At 37.8% G+C, this 23,235-nt stretch overlaps 1 protein-coding gene across 7 annotated transcripts in view; it reads right to left on the reverse strand.

Annotated features, from left to right (window-relative positions):
* Positions 1–675: 675 nt before the first annotated feature.
* Positions 676–23,235, reverse strand: part of ITGA6 (integrin subunit alpha 6) — a 139,658-nt gene continuing 117,098 nt past the window's right edge. For 6 of the 7 annotated variants that reach the window (XM_017837572.1, XM_017837563.1, XM_017837546.1 and 3 more), the window contains 22 exons: positions 22,804–23,059; positions 21,209–21,340; positions 18,664–18,874; positions 18,014–18,207; positions 17,787–17,875; positions 16,905–17,032; positions 15,155–15,250; positions 14,638–14,699; positions 13,226–13,383; positions 12,120–12,275; positions 11,272–11,387; positions 10,201–10,390; positions 10,030–10,113; positions 9,749–9,828; positions 9,516–9,593; positions 9,314–9,416; positions 8,158–8,331; positions 7,021–7,119; positions 6,543–6,653; positions 6,361–6,459; positions 5,910–6,035; positions 676–2,735 (listed from right to left, as the gene is read on the reverse strand). In XM_017837572.1, the coding sequence (XP_017693061.1) occupies positions 2,595–2,735; positions 5,910–6,035; positions 6,361–6,459; positions 6,543–6,653; positions 7,021–7,119; positions 8,158–8,331; positions 9,314–9,416; positions 9,516–9,593; positions 9,749–9,828; positions 10,030–10,113; positions 10,201–10,390; positions 11,272–11,387; positions 12,120–12,275; positions 13,226–13,383; positions 14,638–14,699; positions 15,155–15,250; positions 16,905–17,032; positions 17,787–17,875; positions 18,014–18,207; positions 18,664–18,874; positions 21,209–21,340; positions 22,804–23,059 (2,883 nt within the window). In that variant the 3' untranslated portion in view covers positions 676–2,594. Of the gene's footprint in view, positions 2,736–4,356; positions 4,487–5,909; positions 6,036–6,360; positions 6,460–6,542; positions 6,654–7,020; positions 7,120–8,157; positions 8,332–9,313; positions 9,417–9,515; positions 9,594–9,748; positions 9,829–10,029; positions 10,114–10,200; positions 10,391–11,271; positions 11,388–12,119; positions 12,276–13,225; positions 13,384–14,637; positions 14,700–15,154; positions 15,251–16,904; positions 17,033–17,786; positions 17,876–18,013; positions 18,208–18,663; positions 18,875–21,208; positions 21,341–22,803; positions 23,060–23,235 lie in introns of all 7 variants that reach the window. The other variant, XM_017837538.1, reaches the window with a different exon arrangement.

Below are 23,235 nucleotides of genomic sequence, written 5' to 3' on the forward strand. Positions count from 1 at the left end.
TATCTTCAGGCTTTGTTGCATTAAAAGGCCTCTCAGCAAAGGCGAACAAAGGATCCTGTGAGGGCTGACATCTTAAAAACGGAGATAAACTATGTTTTCTCTGTTGGGTTTGGTGGTTTTTCCCCCTGCATATTTTTGGCTTTTCTGTGGGTTTTTTTGGTGGACTTGAAGCTGTACCCTGCAATTGTGTTACTGACTGTCAGTATCAATCTTTCACTGCTAAATAGAGATAGGTATATGAAGTCCTTGACCAATTTTATGGATGTATCCCTCTCCCCTACTTACTCAAACACTCATCTGGCTGTATTTAGGAAAATTTTTACGAGGCTGGTTGCATTAAAGGTCCCCTGGGCAGTGTGAGCGCAAGCATGGAGTGAGGAGAGGGCAGCTTGCCTTGCTGGGAGCTGACACTTGGAGCTCTGCCAGGCTCCAGGCTCTGCCTGACCCTGAGCAATGCTGGCAGCCGCAGCAAGTAGCAGAGAGCCTGCGAGCACGAGATTGTGCGTTATCTCCTGCAGCTCCTTGTCTGCCCCTCTGCGTGGGGCAGGAGCAGGAGCTGTGGCAATATCGAGAATTGGAGAACTTGTTACAGTTTGTGGCTTTCAGCATATTCTACTGAACTTAGTTATGGCCACCTCAGTTAAGTATGATAAAATCACTATTACCAAGACAATGTTTAATTAAAAAAAATTTATTTCACACTTCTATACAAATATCCACAGGTCATTTCTAATCATGGAATGATGTAGCATTGTTAGCCAGTATAATGAAAGTTTCAGATAAAAGTATACCAGTGACATGACTTATTTTTCAAGAACTTTCACTTTAACACTGCTAAGACATTCATGTTCTTAGGCGAGGGCCAGAATCTGCTTTTAGATTCAGGGGTATTTGTTAAGCTTCTTAGCCTCTGATTAGCCTGGCTTCTGATGTTGCTGAGCCTTTCAGCAAATAAGCTAGAATTTTAAAAGCTCAAACACTGGGTAACATCAACATTCATATGCAAATGTTCATAAAATCAGCCATAACATATTGAGATTATTTAGTGTTAAGAAAGATGAGTGTAGTAAATTAATTGTAACTTTTTAGGTGACCACACCTTCGTACTAATGTTCAAAGTTAGTAGTAAAAATAAGACACTTGACAACTGCCCTCCTAGCAGGTTTTTACCCTATGAGGGGAAAAAGTACCAAGAGGTTTTTGCATAGTTCAAATTACGAGCAATTAAATGCATACTTTTTGAGCAGAATTTTGTTTCACATGGAATAAACAGTTTTGAACTAAATCTTTGTTCTTAAATAGTACCAACACTTTAAAACATGGGTAAAAAAGTAAACTCTTTAAATAATTTTATCACTTATGGTACAGTAACTAGATTACTGATAAACAACATCATGGTTGTACTTTATCAACATTCAGGTATTCGAGATGATTCAGTAGTCTCAATGTGGATCAGCTCCAGATCCACACAGTTAAGGTACATGAGGCATCTACAGACTCCTTCAAGTGCTGTATAACAGTTGCAGTAGTCAATGCCTTTTGCCAAACAGGAAGTCCTTATGAAGCTGGAAAGCTGTTTTGAGAGAACTCACTTTCTTACAGCAAGTATAAAACTCTATCTAAACCCCTACTTCTGCTTGGTGTCCAAATCCTTAAATAGTCTGCAATAATATACAAATCATGTTACAAGACCTGATGTTACAACACATAAACTTACAAGTATCAGGAAAAGAAAGGCCCCATACACATTATTAGCATAAATATTTACATTTTTAGAAAGTATTGGCACCTTCAGTTACTTATTAAAATGCAGTGAAAGCCTCAGGTCTCATAATCTTAAATTCAAAAACACAGTGGATTTGAAAATTCATTTAAGTCTTTGGCCTAACAGTGAGTCAAAGACAATGATTTATAACAAAAATAAATACAAAAATGACTAAAATATATATATACAAAAAGTACATCTAATATTCAAGCCTCTCTTTTTAAAAAAAACCTGTGTATATTTGTTGTGAGCAAGAATCACACAATCTGATCTTAAAAAAAAAATTTAAAAAATCAAGCAACATGACCCATTGCACATGTAATTTAAGATGATGCTTCTTGTTAAGCCCTAACTACTGCAGCAGGTAAAGGTTATGACTAAAGCAAACTTGCAGGTCTTCAGTTATACTTGAACAAAATGTGTTAAGGCCACTGTGTGTTTGTAAAGCACTATGTATTGAGGGAACAATGGAGAACCTGTCTTGACGTTAATCGTCCATTCCTTACATACCAGGAAGAAGGTCAGGATCACAGGAAAAGGTCTGCTATAGTGGTTTTGCATATTTTGCAGAAAAGACCCCAAATCAACATAGTATTTTCTGACGTGTGGGTTAGATTTGAGGGGGGAAAGAGGCAGTCTGAAAATTAAATAATGCAAATAAAGTCTGTTGAAGCAATTTTAACTGTGCAAATAAAAGCCTCAGTATAAGTAGTAATATCTACAATCAAATGGTGAATGTCCATAGTGTTCATAGGTCTAACTCCATCAGTACTCCATTAATGAAAACCTTAACCTCTATCCGTACTTTCTGGATGGAGAACATTTTTCCCTAAGAATAACTTTCATTTTCATTCCATTTTGTGAACCACTGTTTTGTCTCATCTTTGATCTGCCGCTCTTCTTTTCGAATTCTTACAGCGTGATAGCTGGGGACACTGTCTTCGTACCTGGAACGCTGGAAGAACCCACACTGGGGTAGAGGAGAAAAAGAACAGTTTAGGTTTAAGTTGCTGCCAAAGTACTACAATCATAGAGGCACTAAATTCTTCCTTTGCACAAATACAAAGGTAAGAAAATTGAAAAGAAAAATATGTAAGCCAAAAATGTAGCATACGTAGCTGTAAAAATGTGAGGCAGCAGGTCTACATTAGTTATTCCAGCAGCACTTGAAGACAAATGGCACAGTCTGGCCATATGGTGGTAATCTAATACCTTAAAAAGATTCCCTCCAGTACAAAGCTGTTCATTCATCTAATGAGAGCATTTACTGCTACACAATGAAGTAGGTACAGTTCAGGAAAGCTGCTTCTCCTGAATCAAAGGTAACTATGTACTTCAGTGACTTCCTGCATGGTGACATGATTTACCCTTAAAAATCTACAAAAAGACTTCCAGAACCTCCAAGAAAAGTTACACTAGGGCCTTGTTTTTCAAAGCACCATCTCAGCTATAGTCATCTGAACTAATTACACATATGCAGTATTAGAAACACAAGTCTTGCTTACTTTGCCATGGGAAATCACTCTAGATGAAATCCTGTACAGTTTATTTGTGCTCTGCAATTTCTTATCCAAAGCCACTGTAAAAACTGATTTTAAATATAGAGGAACAGATTGAAATAAATTTTCAAAACAAAATGGAGCTATGGCCACCATGTTACCAAGATCGTGATGGGCAGACACTCAGCTGTACGTGCTTACAGATCACTGAGGTAAGATTAGGGTTAAGAGACATTGTGCCATCCAGCTGTCACTAGGTACTGCTGGGGGTAAGAGAAGATTAAAGTGGCAAGGTCTTTTTGTTCATAGTGTTTAGAGTGCTGGGTTTTTTGATTTTGTTTGGTTGGCAGTTTGAGGTTTTTTTAGTATTAGAACTTACATGGAACTGAATTTAAAAAAAGTTATAGTGAGCATAGACCAAATCTTCAGCGATCTCATAGTTAAGATTTCATTAAACACTGTTTTGACATAATTCATTAAGACTTCTTCCCCACCCCCTGATCCCAAGCATCACTTACTGATATAATGTACAAGCATGTGATATCTTAATTTGAATAAAGGTTTCTGGAAGTATAAAGCATCTAGTACCTTCAGCAAAGTGCGTTCCTAGAAAAGTGTACCTTAGAACTCAAGTAAAACAGATGTTTCCATGCAGTAAATTCTCATTATGAAAACCCCTCTCATTACAAGCAACGTGTACCTTTTAGCATGCACTAAAGGTTAGTAAAGCAAGTTCATATATCATCCACGTTTATATATCTTTACATTTTAACTCTACAGTGTTGATTACCATCTTGCAAGCTTGAAGATTCACTTGTAGTGTTAAAACATAAATTTAAAAAAAGACTAAACCCCATTGCAAAAGAACAGTATGTTTCCTAAAGAAATAAACAAGAAGTGTTTTAGACCAAGGTAAACACCTGTGTGTGTTCACATGCACCAAAGGCTGAAAATCTATCAACAGCATGAGCAAGCAAGTACAACAGTTTGAAATCCAAAAGTTAATAGAACATATGCAGAAAAAGCTTCACAGTTAGCCACCGCAACCATAGCATGTGCCACAGCTAAAAATTAAAAAATATCATCAGTTACCAATTACAGAAGTAGATCAATACTATGCATCAGAAGTAAGCCTCTCTTTATCAGATGGCTGAGCATGGATCTCAGCCTTGTGATATGTGGCATCGTAATGATCTTTCTTATTTCTCTTGAAGAAACCACACTACAAGGAAGCAAGGTATTTAGTCAATTTTTGTGGACTGGAAGATGTCAAACCTATTAAAACTAACTTTAATTAACTCTGTGAACTGTCTTCCTCTTATCCCTCCACAGGCCAACCAACAACAAAAAAAAAAAAATAACAAGAACTCAGCTGTTTCTAGATCTGAGAACTTCTTGGACTAACTTGATCTATAAAGTAACAGAATAACACAAGTTATTAACAGAATAACCTGACAATATTATTTTAGAGGCATTTTGGTAAATTTGTAATAAATTGCTTGGATTTTTTTAAGAAAAGGTACAATAAAGTATGTCCAAGAAGCCTAGAAAGCTGTTTGTGGACCAGTGCACAGGACAGACAAGAACAAAGGGTAGAACAAAACCAGTTACTGCTTTGGCCTGTTCAGCACAAGCTTTTACCTTAAATTAATTATGTATCTGTCTTTGCAGTATAATGTTTGTCCTTCATAATACAGCACAGTGTTTGTCATCAAAAGCAGCATTTTACACTGTGTGTGCGTGTAAAAAATGCTTGTATTTTCATGTGAAGTAAAACACCAGTAGTTAAAACCTAACAGCCTACCTGAAGTATTAATTCATCAGGAACATATGCAGGAGCAGCTGGGCATTTATTAGAAAATAAGGAAGTCATAACTATCCTGTGAGAAGTAACATGCAGCAAATAGTAGTTCCTCAGTAAAGCTAATTGCTGCAGTTTTGCCGGAAAAAAGTGACAGGATAGTCTTCTTCACCTCTTCTTCCTTAATAACCTTCTAAAATAATCCCATAACAGCAAATACTAACTGTCTACCCTGTAAAAACTAAGAATAAAAGCTGTTCTGTTATACTTGGGACTACAAATAGTTGGCATTTTTACAAAGGTCATTAGAAAAATAGGTACTTGTTTTTTTCTTTCTCAAATTGTTAACCTTTTGCTATACATACTTATTTACTCCTCCTAAGATTTTTTAAAAGCCCATACTACAGAAATTCACCAGCACAGTTGGCTGTGTATTATTACTGTACCTTTTGGTTATTTTTATCTACTATCAGTTTAATGGTATTTCTAATGTTATGAGAACATAGCCCTGCTAAAGCATTTGTGAACAGCTCACATGAAGTTTTACACGTAACTGCAGAGGCTCATTAGCTGTATCCAGCTATGGTCTCTGAACATTTGTCTTGAGTTTTGCCAGAGCTCAAAATACTTCCTTTTGAGGATGTGAAAACAGAAAAATTACATAAGTCTGTCCATATAACCATTTTCATTCCAAATGCTGCAAAATTGAGAAACTAATAATGTATGGTTTGAGCAGTTTTGCCCTATTTTGAGTCCCAAATACTTAATCATTTCCTTAATTAGTTTGCTATCTTCTCAGTTACAGAGCAGGAAATAAAAAATAGCCAGATGAATAAAAACTCACCTTCCACAGCAAGAATACCAACAGTGCAAGCATCAGTATTCCAGCAAGAATTGCCACCGCAATGATCCACCAAGGTACTCCCGTATAAAGGGCTACTGGTTTTGCAGGAAAGACAGTAACACGCACCTTAAAGGACAGAAAATACATGAAGATGGAAAGAGCATTTCTGAAAATCCACGTGTAATTATAAAGCTACAACGTATACAGTCTTATCTCTAACAAGATGTCTTCTACAAAATGTTTTTGAAGAAGATCTACTGGTACCATTTCAATATGGTAGTGAATTTTCCCAACCCAATTAAAAGGTAAAAATGATCAGTAATTCAAAACTCGGTTAAAAAGTTAGACTTTAAGCTAGTTTTGTTTTAAATTTGTTTGTTTCCTGGTCTTTTGAGATAAGCTGGAACCATCACAACCATAATACATGATTAGCACTAAACACTGAACCTACCTGAGCAACTTCATTTGTGAGTTTAACGTTCTTAGCTGCAGCAGGAACACTGATAGAAGCCCTAACAAGAACGTCCAGGTAATTCATTTTGGAGAAGTCCTGTTCCAAAATAAAATATGGGTATCAGGCACAGAACAGGAAAGAACTCTGACCTTTCAAAAATTGCAGGTAAGAAGACTTACCTCTAAGAAAGTGCTGTTCCACAGTCTGGAACGCAGGACAATAGATGCCTTGCTGTCTAAACCCTTCAAGGGGCATTTTATGTCCACACACCGTGCATTTACATTGCAGTCCTGCAATTACAAATTTCTACATGTAAATAAGATCACATTCTCACAGACTGTTTAAACCTTGCCCCAAGATTAAAAATTGGATTATATGCATCATACTTACGTGCAAGAACCAGTATCCGTTTGTACTAACAGCAATAGAAAAATACCATGAAGGTACTACTACCTGTTTATTTTAATGTAGATAACAATGCAAATATTCTTTCCTAGTTCTCTCTCATCAGTAGATAATCTACACAATCAAATTTTAAAAGCATTGGTACTTGGATGTAAGATAAAAACAAGACAGAGATAAATTCTTTCACCCTGACAAACTCAGAAGAGCCCTCTTAAGAGTCCAGGGGGACATATCTGACCCAAGACTACATACCAAGATTTTGTGTTTTCTTTCTGCGAATAAAGGAAATGCTTGGCTGTCCGTGATCTGCTTCTCTGCAACCTCACGCTTCCTTCTTGAGTTATGGGATTCCTAAAAGGGGGGAAAAAAAAAAGTAAAAACTCGTTTATCATAAGAATCTTTTAATTCTGACCCCATACAACCAGTGAAACTAGAGTTCAGTGTTTTCTTCTTCCAAAATCAGCACAAGTGACATTATTATATATCCCTATTTACCTTCATTTATTGCTAATAGTAGAGTCGGGACAGCTACTAAAATTTGAGATTACCTAAAGAAAGGCCAACTGACTGTTTTCTTTAATAAGGCAAGGGGAGGTTTAGATTTATAAAGCCTTCAATGCTATCTCCATTTTTGTTCCAGATAAAGGGTATTAATGGTACTACGCTAAAAGAATAAGGTTGTGCTGACAGATGCAGGGTTTTTTGAACTGTATAGTAATTACACTCAGTAAAAATTATATTAATTAATATAGTGATCTGACAAGAATGGATTTATGTACATTCAGTTTTAATGGTGGAAAATAAAACTCCTCCCATATGATCTTAAAATTATATGAAAAAAAGAAAAAAAGGCTTAGGTTTTAGGAAAAAGATCTTGCTAGATAGGCACAATTCAGGCCTATAAAAATTGCTTGAGAAATTCTTTTTATTATATTCGTTGTAAATAAGTAAATTTAAGTGCAAGCCCTTTGTCTTTAAAAAATTACAAAGAATTCCCCCAGGCTGGGGAGATGTTTACAGTTATTTATTGTTTTCTGAGTAAGAACTCAGGTTTTTTTATTATTGAAGAGATTTCAATAATGCTGATGAAATTGGTTAGAGCAATCAACAGTTTCATCTGTGTAAGAGCATATGCCAGGAGAGCCCATTGCAAAAACAGTCACACCACCACAGCATCTACCCTTTAGCATATTAGCCTCATTAGCTGTTATGAAGCCTCCTAATAAGCTTAATCTTTGATACATTGTTTATGTATTGTACTTGTGAGCTTCTTTAGATAAAAAAATAAATCCTTCTGGAGCAAGCTCTGATATGCCCTACTATCACATGCTGTGGAGTGCTTTCATGTTGTACCAATTCACAAACAGAAGACAGGGTAACATAACATACCACAACATGCAGACTGTTGATTTCATTCTCAGGTTGACAGGAGACTTTTTCCAAGCCTTTGGAGTCTATTTTCATCAAATAAAGCAGCCATTTGCCATTATTAATTTCTTTAGGCCACTGGATGTCCAGGGAAGCAGTGCCAAATGTTTTCAGTGGTCTGCCCAAGTTAGTTACCTATTAAAACAAACGTTCTTTAAACTGTGAAATACTTTTTAAAGGGATTTTTTTTTCTTGAAAACATTATTGACTCAGCCAAGCTTTAAGCATGCAGCTAGCAGGAAATTTAGATCAGATGAAAGGCAGTCAAAGCACTACAAAGATAAAGCATATACTAAAAGTAGCACACTTGGATAGCAAGTAAATACAGGACTTAAAAATGTAAGGATTAAAACTCCCTAACATAAACTTTTAGTTATTGATTTTTAGAAATCTCTTCTCGTGTGAAATGACAACTCCAATTTAGAATTAACAAATCATGCAGTTACATAACTGAGGCAAACTGCAAGTTATGAGGAACTCTGACACTCAGAGATAACCAGCTCTTGCTCTGATAAGTATGAAAGTTGTTTCCCAACCTCTTTTTTTCTTGCCTAGTGTTACTATTCATGATAGCAAGTTCTAAATCAGACATTCTAACTCCTGCTACTGTAATACATGCATGCAGGTACAGAAGGAAGTAAAGGACTGACGGAGATGGACTTTAATTTTTCTCTTAGTCTTCTTGATTTATATTTGGCAGAAGGCGAAACCAGTGGAATAGAGCCACACACCCAGAGGGGCTCTTGCAGTGTCTCCATGTGCCAGCTCAGCCCTGCAGGCAGCACGTGCCCATAACTCACTGTCTGTGGGCACCAGCCAATGCCTGGGCAGGCCACAGGCAGGTTCTGCTCTAACTTTTGTTCCCTACCTGTAGGGGGTTTATGCCCTACAACTGAACATGCATGAACTGCTCCACAAAAAAAAAAAAAGTGTACAGACACTCAGGTCACTTCCTCAAAATATGACCATAAAATAGCAAAGCCTAAAGAAAGTCAGGAATTTGGTACAAAGAAAGCCAATTCAAAATATATCAACTTTTCCCCAAGTATTCATACGCATAAAATGATAAGCTGTGCATTTGATTAAAAGCAGCTGTTGACATTCTCTAAATACTCACTCGGAATTCATACTCTATGAGGCTTCCAATATTATCTTCAGATTTCATAGCACTCTCACCAACGATGTTACCTCCAAAATATACCTGAGAAGGCTTAGCAATTCTGTTCAGGTGGGGGTGGGGAAGGAAAACAGTCAGATTTATATGAGTCTGCAGCAGAACTGTCCCCAGACCCCCCATTTGTTATGCTATCAACACTTACCCAGTGAGCGATAAAAGCAATTCAATAACCACTTTAGCACTGGCTGTAATTGGAGTCAAATTAACTTGAGTGCTTGTTCTACAATGAAAAGGAAACAATGGTGTTTATTTTACAAATGTAATGGTTTTCACTTTACTATTAAATTACTTTTGTGAAAGGAACAAATGTATTCAAAATGTTTATGACTGTATATAAAAACATAGCGCATGTGCATGAACACCAAGAAAACTTACGTTTCCAGCTTCAGGTTAATGTCCAAATCTGTTGTATCAACATTAACTTTAGTGGTACTTAAGATCAGATAAAAGGTTACCTAGACAAGAAAGAATATAATGAAATATATAAACACTTTGTAAAATATATTGATATATGCAATATTATAAAAATGCACCATCAAGTTCTGGAGTTAAAAAGACAGGTCCAAATCAGATTTTCAGTTACAGCACACAGAAACTTTGGACAATCGCAGTCAGAAATGAGATTTTACAACTTGAGTAAAACAGTTGCAACTTACATTGGAATTTCTCTTAAAAGGATTTCCAAGTTCACACTCTGCTTGAGAACCATTTTGGTTAGCACCGCACGTTAGCTGTTTTTCCTGATTGAACAGAATACATTTATCAGTATTAAAATTACCTGAAAATATTTAAAATTTTTTAACATGTTTTCTCTTTAAAATACTTACAGGATAACCCCTCATCTCCCTGAATGCAGAGTACGTCAGACTGTCTGGAAAAGTTGCAATTAGTTTAGCTTCATATGCATCTTCACCATCTTCTTGTGGATTTTTTAGATTAGATGGATTGTTTGTCACTGTTATTTCCAGGGCAATATCTTTCTGATCTTTCAGAACAAGCACTGGCACATTGTTTTCCCTACAGAAACAAGAGTATGCAGGGTTGTGTGCATTAGGAAAACAAATGCGTATGAAAGTTTGCTTCTTCTCATGGTTTACTTGAATAGAATTTCCTGTATTAGCAAGGAATATAAACACATGAACAGTCATAGTTTTTTTCCCCCAGACCAGTATTTCATCTCTGAAAGTGGCCAGCAGTTAACAGGACAGAACAGACTGATAAATCCCTCAAGTAATCAAGTTTATAGTATTTCTGAACCAGCACTTTCATCTGATTCACCTTCACTAGTGATGAATTTTCTCCAAATCAATCTACTGATCTCCTTTTTTCTTGTAAAGTGCACGATTTTGGCTTCTGAGTCAGGGTGTGGCCCTCACTGCTAAAGGTGACTGACTGTTGACAGTGAGTAAACACACCTCCTTCTGTTTGTTTTACCCCTTTTCTAATTTCACTGGCCTTCCAGGGAGGAGGGATGCAGCGGGGATGTTTGTGACAGTGAAATGGTTACTCTGTTTATTTCTCTGTAACTGCTTGTCTTGGGCTACTAGACTATACTATATTGAGTTGTCATACAATAAAATTTCATCTACAAAACAGTGTCACACAGTAAACTACTGCAAGGTTGGTTTAGAATCTCATTTCTCCAGTGTCAATTTTTTTTTTCTTTTAGTCCACACCTGCACAGTTGTGGCCACTTTGTATCCATTTGACTCTGTACCACTTTTCTTCTCAAGCTCATCCTCTCTCCCCTCTTTCCTCCTCCTGACAGATCAGTACTATTACACTGGGTTGTGTTTGCCAGACAGAAAACTGCTCTCTCTCCCAGAACTCTCTCCTAAAAGTTCTTTTAAGCACTTGTTAATAATTTGAACTTTAGCAATGCATTAATCAAGGCTTACAGCGGTAAAGAAGTGAACCTGTCTTCATTTCCTTCTCTAGTGCAAAACCGGTACTGAAGTTTCAGATTGCTGTGACATTCATTATCTTCTCCACATCCTTCTTTTAAGAACTCCACCTAAATAAAACCAAAGCAATTTTACTGCCTGACATATGATAGTAGCTTAAAACAAGATTTCTAAAGTGCACTGCATAAAGCATCTACACGGAACTCAGAGACACTTTCCTGGACAGAGGTCAGATTTTCACCTGACTCTTACTTCTTGCCTGTCGAGTTTTTCTTTGTGAGATATACAGCCCTTGATCTTGGTAATTTAGAACTTGAAATGTAACTAAAAAGCAGAGTTGGATAATTCTAAGTGAGAATTCTAATAAGGAAATATATCTTTAAGTCTGATTCTTCAGTGAGCACTGAGGAAATGCAAACTTTTAACTGAGATATTCTCTCCCTTTTACATCACTACTGCAGTCATTGCTCAAAGGCTGTTACAACATCCAGTGGAAGAATTAAACTGTATGTTATTTTGTTATGTGAGACAAGCGTTCACAGCAGGAGACAATGGATTTCCATTTTTAATCAAAAGTACATTTCCTCCTAAACTTGCTGGGGAGAGAAAAAAAACCCTAGCAGCTATGCCATCTTCACTTTTGTTGCAAAATAAATGCAGGATCTAGTTCATAACATGTGCTAACAAGTTCAGAACAAAATGTAAAATAATAAGCCAGTAGTTGCAAGTCCAGTGCCACCCCAGTTGTTTCCTTTGGCCATCATTTAGCTTTCTACAGTCTTTAAAATTCAGTTACTTATAGATGTGCAGATTCATATGAATATGTGATATCAAAGGCTTACTTTTGTGGTCTTTGTTTCAGATTCATTTGAATTTAGAATTGGTATAAGATCTGGAAGTGCACTCTCTTTTCTTGTGGACGGTGAGCTAGACTCCAGGCCAGCAATTTTAACGCTGACTGATACTGGAATGGGACGTAGCTTATCTTTAATTTTTTCCTGTTAAAATATTAAATAAAATATTAAAATAAATGGCATAGTTAGTATACAATGCAGAGATGAAAAACAACACAAAACCAAGCTTTTTCTAAACAGCATTTTCTAAACACATGCAAGAACACAAAGTGCACAGCCTGTCTTTCTTTTTCCTGGCTTCCCAATCTGATGATTTCTCTCACCATTAAGAATTCTTAGGAACAACAGATGGTAATTCAGGCAGGGAAAATTCACACTCCAGCAGTAAAATAAAATTAGAATAGGTTGGATTGAGCTCTGAGCAACCTGGTCTAATGGAAGGTGTCCCTGTCCATGGCAAGGGGGTTGGAACTGGATGATCTTTAAGGGTCCCTTCCAACCCAAACCATTCTATGATTCTATTGCATAAATTCAAGCTCTTTAATCTGCTGTGGTCAAAAGAAACCTTGGAGGAGGACTCATTCCTGCTGAGCCACAGAGAAGGAGTTTGTTCAGCTCCTGGAGCAACGCCACCGTTAACGGGCAGTGTAGCAGCCAAGTCAAGAGAGCACACACCAAGCTTTCTTGCCCTGCCCATTCATTCACTCCAAAACCCATGGGTTAAAATTCTTTTCCTAGACAGTCACACCATTAAATTCTGTAACAATTACTTCTGTTGGAAACAGCTCTCCATTTCTGGCATTTAGTTCCTCTCTATTGTTCGAAATCAGTTCAGCTCTATTGACCTCCAGAGCATGCTGCAGTGGCTACAACTTTTATACATACTTTGCAAGAAAAGCAACAGGAGGAAGCAGCATGTGTGCAGGGAATAGTAAAGTACTAAACTATGGGGGGGTTCTGTTTTTGAAGCTTTATATTGCATGTGGCTTTTAAATTATATACAAAGATTCCTTCCATGAGGCTGAAAAAGAAAAAAAGCACTTTTTTGGTTTAAATGGATCTAAATGAAAAAGAAATAAAATACTCTTCCTTACCTGTAGTACAAGCTTTGTAGTCACACACTCCCATGAGTTCTGTCCCCTCAGGGTTGTACTTGCAGTAAACTGATCAGACGAGTGGTCACTGAACCGTACCCTGGAAGGCAGGCCCAGCTGCCGCCTCTCGTTTTCCACTTCAAATGTATAGTTGATCTCTGTGTGAAAAAATAAAATAAGTCACCACAAAAAAAGAATCATTGCCTTATTAAAAAGAACTTTAACTTCTCCAGGTATGATCTTAGAGCATTATTCTGGAAGATTGTTTCAGCCAGTCCTGGGCTTCACAAACTGTTTTCAGTTATTTACAAAACTTTCTGTCAGTTTTGTCCCACCACAGTCAAGGGCCAGGTACCCCATGCATGACCTGTAGCAAACTTCTAAACCAAATCCTGTTATTCCCAAAGTACACCGTTCCTTTACAGGGGAGCTGTAATTGCTGCTGCAGAGCCAGCAGAGGGCTGAGGTACCACAATGTAAATATCCCAACTTGGCTGTCTGGGATTCCTGTTGTGTCCCAAATGGCACCTGAGAGCCAGCAGGATTCTGAGGTCAGAGTACACTGTTAATTTTAACACTGAAAGCACAAGTGTGACTAGAGCTTTCTAGCTGTGTGCTAAGGCATGTTTTGATAGACCTGAACTCGGTGCGTGTTTTAATCATTCTCTTTACTAAGCCAATTCAATGTTGCACGGATGGGAACAGCACTGAGTGTGCCAGGCCACTCACAGATGGACACAGGGAGCAGCCTCTGAGAGCTGGTAGCACTTGACCTGTTGATGGACCAGGACCTCATTCAGGCACATCCTTCAGATTTTACAAGTAATGGAGAAACTCAACACAGAAGGAAAATGAGCTTTGGGCTTAAAATTCTAATTTCCTCTCAAAATCCTACATGGTTCTCCAAGAGGTAGTAACAGCACCATTGTAACAAGTGCTTTACATTTTTGACTATAATTGTGGCACAGTCTTCCAGTCTTCTACTAACGTAAATTTTTTTATTTCAGTTACTGATCTCCACAAAACCATTTTCATGAATACAGGACACAGTTTTATAGGGTAACCCTACAATAAGAAATAATGCTTACTAACAATACATAAAATGGGCTTTTTAAACTATTGTCTAAAGCAGTAGTAACCTAGAGAGGCAAAATGGTTTGGGTCTGTATGGCAGCCATTTACTCACTAGCAGTTAGAAAGTTTCTGTCATCCACAGAACAGCTTAACACACCAGCATGACCAACTACAGATAGTGCAACATCTGACCTTAGTAATGAGTCACATTTTAAATTTGACAGTCCCCATCTGAGTCACTACAATTTGAGTACTACTCTTCCATGATAAGCTCTAAAGAAAAAAAGAAAACAAATCACGTGACAAACAGATCAAAAATCTTTATCTTCAGAACTTACTTATTCTTGGATTTAAATCTCTGGGGTTTGCAGTATATTTAAAACATGCTTTCACATCCATCCTGTAAAAAGTACGGAGAAACTCATATTAACTTTACTAAGGCATGGTCCAACAGACTGAAAAGTTTTAATAGTGCATTCACTGATCTTATCAGTCTTGTGACTATGGTATTTGCTGCTTACTAGACTGGATTACAAAGCAAGAAAAAATGGTTAATAAGCAATTAGAAAAATTTTCTGGCATTTGCTCTTATGTCTCTACTCAAGAAAAAGCTGTTCAAGCCCAGATATTTGTGTTAAAAGTAATTTTCAAAAGCAGACATTATGAACAGAACATATTCCACACCTTGTCTTTAGCACAATAGTTGTAAGAAATTCAGGAAGTCAAAATGCAGATACATTTGCTTAACCTGCACAATTGTCATACCTCTTCACTTTAACATCGCCACTGAATGAATTTTGGCAACAGAAAACTCAATACACCAAGGCTTCTGATAGAATAATTTTTTTTATTTACCATATCTCACTGTGGTCCTCAGGATTCTTTTTCTTTAGATCAATTCTGTCAGGCTGTACTGTAATGTTTCTTCTAATGCTAATCACAGGCCGTGATCTTCATTTGAGGGAAAATGGGGAATAAAAAGAAAGCATATAAAAAAGAAGTTTCTGTTAAGATTAATGAAATAATTCATGTGAATCCCAGATGCCCTCCACACCTGCACTGATTTGCAACAAAGACACCCCAAGAAAAAGATTTTGGCTTTGATACTGATTAGAAACAAAAGAAAACTATTTAAGCAAAGCAAGCAACAAAGAACAACCATTGTACTGAATGCCTGACAGGGAAGCAGGCTAGCTAATGTGGTGATGTTGTGGTTGTCATTTTATACACTTATGAAAACCAGAAAATTCAGTGGTGGTTTCTACCTCAACAGTAATTCAGCCCCTGTGAACAACTGTAGGTACTAAAGTTCATTCAGATTAACGTTCACAACAGCTTTAATGTGGAGCCTGGGTGGCTGTGGGAAATGTTTTCATTGCCTAATTCCTCTGCATGGAGGCTGTTACCTTAATTCAGCCTCACAACTTCCCTTTTCGGAAGGGACAAGAAAAGACATTTCACATGACCAAATGAATGATCTGATCCTGTTCTCATCAAAGCACCTAGGGCCTGTTTAAAGTAGGCAGTTAGCCACCTCCTCCATTTAACTGGGCCACCCCTTTCACTGTTCGTCACCTTAGAGGCTTTTATTCTCACCTTGGTAAAAGTTTCTATCCTGCCCTTATCAGCAAAAGATTAAAGCTCCTTTTGAGTAAGCAGAACACTTAATAATCTAATCAACTGCTCTTCCACCTACTCTGTTCATGTGAGTTGCTTTTCCTGGGTGCTGTTCCAGTATATTCAAGAACATTACTATTATGTCCACAGATATTATACATTTTAGAGATGGGATTTTCTGCCTGAAAAGTTGTTTTCATTCCCAAAATCCAGATAACCAGTTCTGAAGTTTCTGCTCCTCCTCCATTGGGACCTGACAGCAACCACCTGAACTTGAGGCAGCATTCACAGCTCTGATGATGAGACAGAGTCCTCTTCCTGCCCATTACTAGTGATTCAGCTTAACAGTATGTTAAACTGGAAAAAAGCAGAGGTCTGCAAAAGACTGACTTCATCCCTAATTTAGGCATGTGCTACAGAAATCCCAAAGGATCTTATCTGCAGGGCTTCCTCACTGCTGTTTCGTGGACCCCAGTATAACCTCCACAAGGCTTCAGCCTCACTGGTTTGGATCCTTGGCTATGGAAGTGGGTGTTGGTTCTGTTTTGCTTTGTTCCATCTTCAGTAAAGCACAGTTAGATTATATAACAGCAGCAAACAAAAGCACTAGCAAACATATCTGTTAACTTCTCCTTAAGGCAAAGGAATTACTTCTCACCCTTAAATTCCATTAAAGGACAGGCATGCAAGCTACCATGGGGCAAAGCTAAGGTACAGGTATACTGCACACACCAGCATTTCACAGGAACTGTCCACATTCACCCTCTTACCCTGAAATGATTGCAAGGCAGTTTCTCAAGGAAAAGAGGGGGATAAAATAATAAACCAATTTATGGAATTTCTGCCTCCCCTCTGACCCTGAATTCTACCTTCTAGTAGGAAAAATACACTCCAGGCCCAACAGCTTGTTGTTACTACTAAGAAAATTGTTTTTAAAAAACTAAAATCAAAACCTCGGTGTAATTAGTTAAGGTTCTGTATATAATACCTGTACACATTTACAGAATCTGAAAGGGAACCAACAGCAATATCAGGGTAGGAATTTTTATCCAGGTCCATGTTTCCAGCAATAGAGTAACCAAAGAAATTGGTGTTTGTTTTTTCACCATCAAGAATCTAAAGAACAAACAGATTGAGGAAATTCAGACATTTAAAAGTTATAAAAGTGAAATAACTGAATATAACTGTCTTATGGCCAGAAAAAAAAAGAAAGGGAAGAGAAACAATGAAATAGAACCTGTGAAATAGGATCTCTGTGTTCAGTTCAGGTAAATGACACTGAAGTGCCAAGATGATTTGCTTTTCTTCCAAGAAGTTACTTTGCAATAGCAGTGAGTACCAGAACTTACTCGTATGCATAGAGATGTTGCTTAGTTTATCTTTACTCACAGTATTTATGCACTATAGACACTTGAAACTGAAAAAGTATTCTAGAAAGTATTCTAGCAGTATTCTAGGGAGTGCAATCAAGTTCCATTCTCACCTTCCAAACTGGACACAGTGGTCCTGAAAACTAAAAAGGCATGAACATTTTCTATTTAAGAAGAAAGTGTCATAGTAAAAGAGAAACCCAAGAAACTATTTTCAAATCACCAGATTTACTTTTCAAAATCCAAAACTATACATCTACATGCCTTTTTCCTTCTCTACATACTATTAGTGCTAAAGGACGGCCCCAGAAATAAAAATATGTATTAATATCAAGAATTCCTAATCCTTCTGGTCAGCAGTGCAATCTTTGAAGGGTCTTGTGACTTTGCTGCATACCCACCACCCCACTAATAGTAATGGAAATGGAGAAGATGGATAGCCCTATCATTTCTTTAATTTTGTTCAAGACTACTACTTATATTAAAGGTTATTCCCTTACCTGTGCTGGTTTTGTATTTATTCCATTCTTGGATCCATGATAAATGTATACTTTGCCAAAACCATCATACGGAGCCCCGACTGCGATATCTGTTGAAAGTAAGTTGCAACATCTAAAATCATTCTTGCTCTTTCTGCCGTGTGCAATCACAGTAAGGGTAAGATGTTTCAAGTCTGGCATCAGCAAAACGGTCACGTACATTGTTGTTGTCAATGTCTTCCACCTACCTGGATACCCATCCTGATTAACATCCCCAACGTTTTCAACTGCAAGCCCAAACATGGAGTCGGCGGTTCCATTCAAGCGAACAGGTTTCACTCCCTCCCACTTGCCCTGGCGGTTGATGTAGACATACACAGCGCCGCCGATATCTCCGCTTCTGTCGAAGTACTGCGGGGCTCCCACAACAATGTCTTGCCATCTTAGAATTAAAAGGAAAAAAAAAAAAAAGCAGTGCTTTTGCAGAAGAACTGTGAAAAGTAACTGATCAGATTGTGGGCTAAAGATCAGCTGCCCAAAGAGCTGCTGAACAAAGACCAAAACATGCATTAAACTGGTTGAGCAACAGCCCCACTTGACACCACAAGCTGGTTCATTCCTTTGGTGGCACACAAGGATCTTCTATCTAGGGTCTTCTTTGCGTATAAGACTGGTTCCTTCTTTCATTGTTTACACTAATTGTTTAAATAAAACTCTCTTCTATAATTAGAAACATAGACTGTGTCCTGACTGGTTCTTCAAGATGCTTGCCATTTCCTCCAGCAAAACGTGGAAGGTGTGATTTGGCATTCCTTATACTTACAATGTGAAAACCAAAGCAGAAATAAGCAAGATTGTTATCCTTTGTACAGCCAGCAGGAGTTAACCACAGCCATACCCATCTCTGTTGAGGTCCACGACAGCAACATCATAGCCAAAAGAAGAGGCCAGCCCTTCTCCTTCAAACATGTGCTCCAGTGAAAGTGCTCTTTGATTTTTCTCTTTTTTCAGTAAAACAACTGCTCCACTGTGGTTGGCTCTTGGGGCACCAGACACAAAAGTCATCTCATCTTGGGAGACAATTCCTTTACCAGAGTCCAAAGAGAAACCTTTACCAAAGAAAGAAATAAAATATAAACAAACTAAATAACAGCTTGCATTTTAATACAAAAAATAAAAATTTCCCCTGCTATATTAAAGTGGTACATGGAATACAAGTTTTATCTAAAATACAGTAAGATATGGGATATGGCTGGGAATTCTCCATTTTTATTTGGACTTGTGGATGCAAGTTTACAAACTGACACTCCTCCACACATTCAAGTATTTCTCCCACAAAATGTATAATTTTATTGTTCACTTGGATCTGCTTTTCATGGACACCAAATATAAGATCATTTTTAAACATATCAGCTTAGAAATGACACCACCTTACCACTTGAATATAGCTCAAGTATTTCACCTCTGGCAAAATTATAAGTACAAGTCAATATCGTTCTGTTGCAAACATGCAAAATGTATTGCACAAGCAAAGTATTCCACATGAATGATGTACACAGTATTTGAGAATCAGCTTACACAGTAATGGTGAAATGGGCAATATTAATTTAGTGCAGCCCTAAAGGACATGTTGAAATTAATTTAGTCTTACCTATTCTTTATAAAAATCAATACCTTTTAAAATATGAAAAACCAAGTTAAATGCATATAGCAACATATAGCAACAAAGGCCAAAGTTGAAAACTGCACATGTTGCAAGGTAGGAAGATACCAGCCAGCAGATGGGAGTCTCCCTTCTGAAACACTTCACCACTACTATGAGAACTCTCAATTACAGCAATTCACAATGAGACAGTTCCAGAAAAACTGAGGGAGTCCCAGCTGGGGGAGGGATGAGAGGGTTTGGAGAAATGCATGACAGATCAGTGTTTCTCTGAAGCCTGGTTACTTTGCCATCTCCTCTTCATCTGAATCCCTGGTTTTACATGCTTTGCTTACAATGTATTTGAGATGAGAGGGGATAGAGGGGAGAGGATCGTGTCAAAGGTCTGGAGATTATATCTGACCAGATGCTGCCACTTCATGTGGTCACAAACCTAAGTAGCTATTCATCATTACATCCACTGATTTGTCCACCTGTGTGCTGGGAGGCAATGTTTTGTACACAAACTGATCTGGATGGGTATCAGATACCGCTGTCAAAAATAGAAGACCTGTAAACACGAGTGAAAGATTGAAGAGAAAAAAACAGCAGTTAAGCAAAACACCTCTAACCATGTTCACTTACTGTCTGAACAGAGGGAACAGAAATGCCAGTGAAGAGCTGGCTTGCTTGGAAGTGGTTTTGATTATGACAAATCAAAGGCAGCATTTACATTTAGGAGATAAATGTATTTGTTATGAAACTGCAAAAAGTCAGAATGACTGTTGGCAGCAAAAGGCACCTACCTCCACAGCACTTCTCACCTTACCAATTCTTATTTCACCAGAAGATGCTATCAGCTTGTCTAACTTAAGCTCTTAGGATGGGGTTTTTTAATTGCTATTCTTTACACCCAATAATTACTCCTGATATTTAACAGAAGTTCATGCTCTATTTCTCCTAACAGATGTGTAGCTCTAAGTTTGCTCTCTTCTTGACTTGCTTTTACTTTTTAGATTAGCAATGCCCTTCCCATCTGTTCAGCTTTCCACCACTCACACAGAAATTCCAGTCTCAAGTTACCAAAACCGTATTTGTTGCAAACGCCAAAAGCAGTGGATCAAAACAGAGAAATCTGCACCAGTGCAGAAAGATTCTTTACACTGAAAGCCTTTTCAAAATTGCAGCATAGCCTTTTCTTTGCACCAATGTATCTCACTGGTGTACAGAAAGATCCAGTGGCCTAAAGACATATTTCTGCTTTTGTAAGTGCACAAAAGACAAGACACTCACCTCCTGCAACACACACACAAAATATAAACACTATTTATATGACGATATTTTAAAGGTCTGTAAGAAGGCCATTGGAGTTTTAAAAACTTGAAGAATAAAAGAATTGCACTCATCTACAAGGAGAGAAAATCTGCAGTCTTAACAATTACATCCAGAAACTCAAATTTTGATAAGCCTTCTGATAGCACACACCAGAGACCCTGTGACTAAGGACTACAGATCTACACACTGCACTGAACCATCACAGTGATTATAATCACTCCCTGAGATTCTGTAGGTCCTCATCACAGCTCTTGAATCTCACATTACAATGGCAGCTCTTCCAGGTACCTCAGCAGTATCATCTTACACTTAAAACTGGCCCATAAATGTGAATTATCCAAAATGGTGAACATGTTTCAGGGCCACAATGAAAGATCTTCTGCTCCCATTTTGTATCATCACACCAGACTGGGATCATAAATTTTTAAGAGGCCTAAAGAGATTTACCATACGTATTTAATCCTACCTAAGTAACTGTTAGCTGGAACAGGAACTAGATTCTTATCTTGGCGGCTCTCATCACCAACTTCATAAGGCCCATCATCAAAGATACCCAGATCATAAAATGTCTGATTCTTTTGCTCTGCACGAACCACCCCTGAAAAAATGAAATGATAAAATAAAAGCAAATGAATGGTGAGAAAAATAACAGATAAATGGTTCCCAACTTATATCAATTACGTTGAATGAGATAGTGAGTGCTGTTAAAATGGGACAAACACAGAATAGTGCACTGAGAGAACAGCATTCTCTCTCTGTTCTATCTGTGTGGCAGCTCACGCTGCTCTACAGAGGCCATACAATGATCTGGAAAACATGGGATACTAAGAAAATTCTCAAACACACATGAAACCAATCTGGTCAGAAACTACCCTCATCGTTTCTTAGCCTCATAAAGCTTCTCTTAAAAGGGAGATAAGTACACAGGAATTTAAAAAAAAAATAAAACTACTGTTCAGCTATGACAAACAACAGTGGTATATTTAGAAACAGTATTTAAGGGGAAAGAGCTATTGTTCAATAAAATGTGTGCTTCCCTTTTATCAACAGGCGTATTTAATGTTTTGGCAAGCACAAACATGTTTTTCCATTATACAGAAGAGTAGTCTTAGGACTGTCCTAGCACTTCTCTGCAATTGAAGTAAAATGGTGTCTGAACTCAATATGCTGTTTCAGCTTGGTCAGATTTTGTTGACAGATACGTGGAAGATTAAGTTTTCACTAAAGTACACCTTGTGCCAGAGCTTAACTCAACGATTTTGCACGGTTCAGGTGGCAGGCACAGGTGTGCGAGGTGGAAAAACATAGTGGTTGGAGGATCAGATGTTCTCAAGAGGGAAGAATTCACAGCTGTTGGTGTAATGAAGTGTGATGGGAAAAATCACTTCAAGAGACTGAGCTGGCCATTTAGATGCTTCTCAACACAAACTAACAGAGAATATCTTATAGTTTTTTCCCCTCAGTTTTGGAATATCTCCTGGATGATACACAGTACTTGGCTCTTAGACAGATTATCCATGAAATTTTACATGGATATGCATGGATTTAGGTATGAATATATGTCGAATTGCTCTGTTCAGTTATCTTCCTGCAACTCTCCAGTATTTAATTTGGAAAGTACTACTGTTCACAGACTTCACAAAGAATAAAGTAGAGAACACTGCAGGATAAAGATCTCAGTGTAGCTATCTAACATTTGCTCAAACGCAGAAAAAGGCTGGTCAAATAATTTTTAAAAATTTAGTGATTTGTTCCACTTGTCAAAGTAAGCCCTCAATCTCACCATAAGATTAGACTTACAAGGGAAAAAATTGCTGTACAAATGTGCAAAGTTCCATTATCTATTCATATACTTCAAGGATATTTAAAGAAACTGCAGTAAATAATTTTGATACAGAGGCATAGCGTTTTGTGAAAAGAGGGTTAAATCATTACATCCCTATTATCCCCTCCCCCATCCCCAAAAAAACAAAAAAAAAAAATGTAAAACTTTGGATGCAACCCTTGAGAGCAGCCTCAGAGGAAATGGGAAGGGTAGGCAGGAAGGAAGCCAAGTCATACCTTTCCAATTGTAAGTGCCTGGGGCACCAAACACAATATAATGATAGTCTCTAGTAAAAGTAGCAGCAACACCTTGCTGACAGGAACCAAACTTCTCATGGCCTCTTAAACGACCGTCACAAAAACTCCAAACTCCATTATCCATATCATCCTTAATAGTGAGGTCCTGGCTCAGCACATAGCACCTTCCAATGATATCCCGGGTTTCCTGCACTGTGTTTACATATTGCCTTTTCTCATAGCGATGTGCACAGGTCTGCAAGACAGAAGAAATAATAGGTGATGTTTTCTGTATGTTGTATGCAAGTCATCCAAGAAGGCTGGTCTCCTTCAGCAATCCTTCATGCCGACAATGCTGTAAGGCACCTTGTAGACGTATCTCTGTTGCAATGCAGAGTCCAATGTTTCCTGGGGGCAACATTGGGCTAGGAA

Source organism: Lepidothrix coronata, unplaced genomic scaffold (assembly GCF_001604755.1).
Source record: "Lepidothrix coronata isolate B3197 unplaced genomic scaffold, Lepidothrix_coronata-1.0 Scaffold7, whole genome shotgun sequence".
NCBI classification, from domain to species: domain Eukaryota; kingdom Metazoa; phylum Chordata; class Aves; order Passeriformes; family Pipridae; genus Lepidothrix; species Lepidothrix coronata.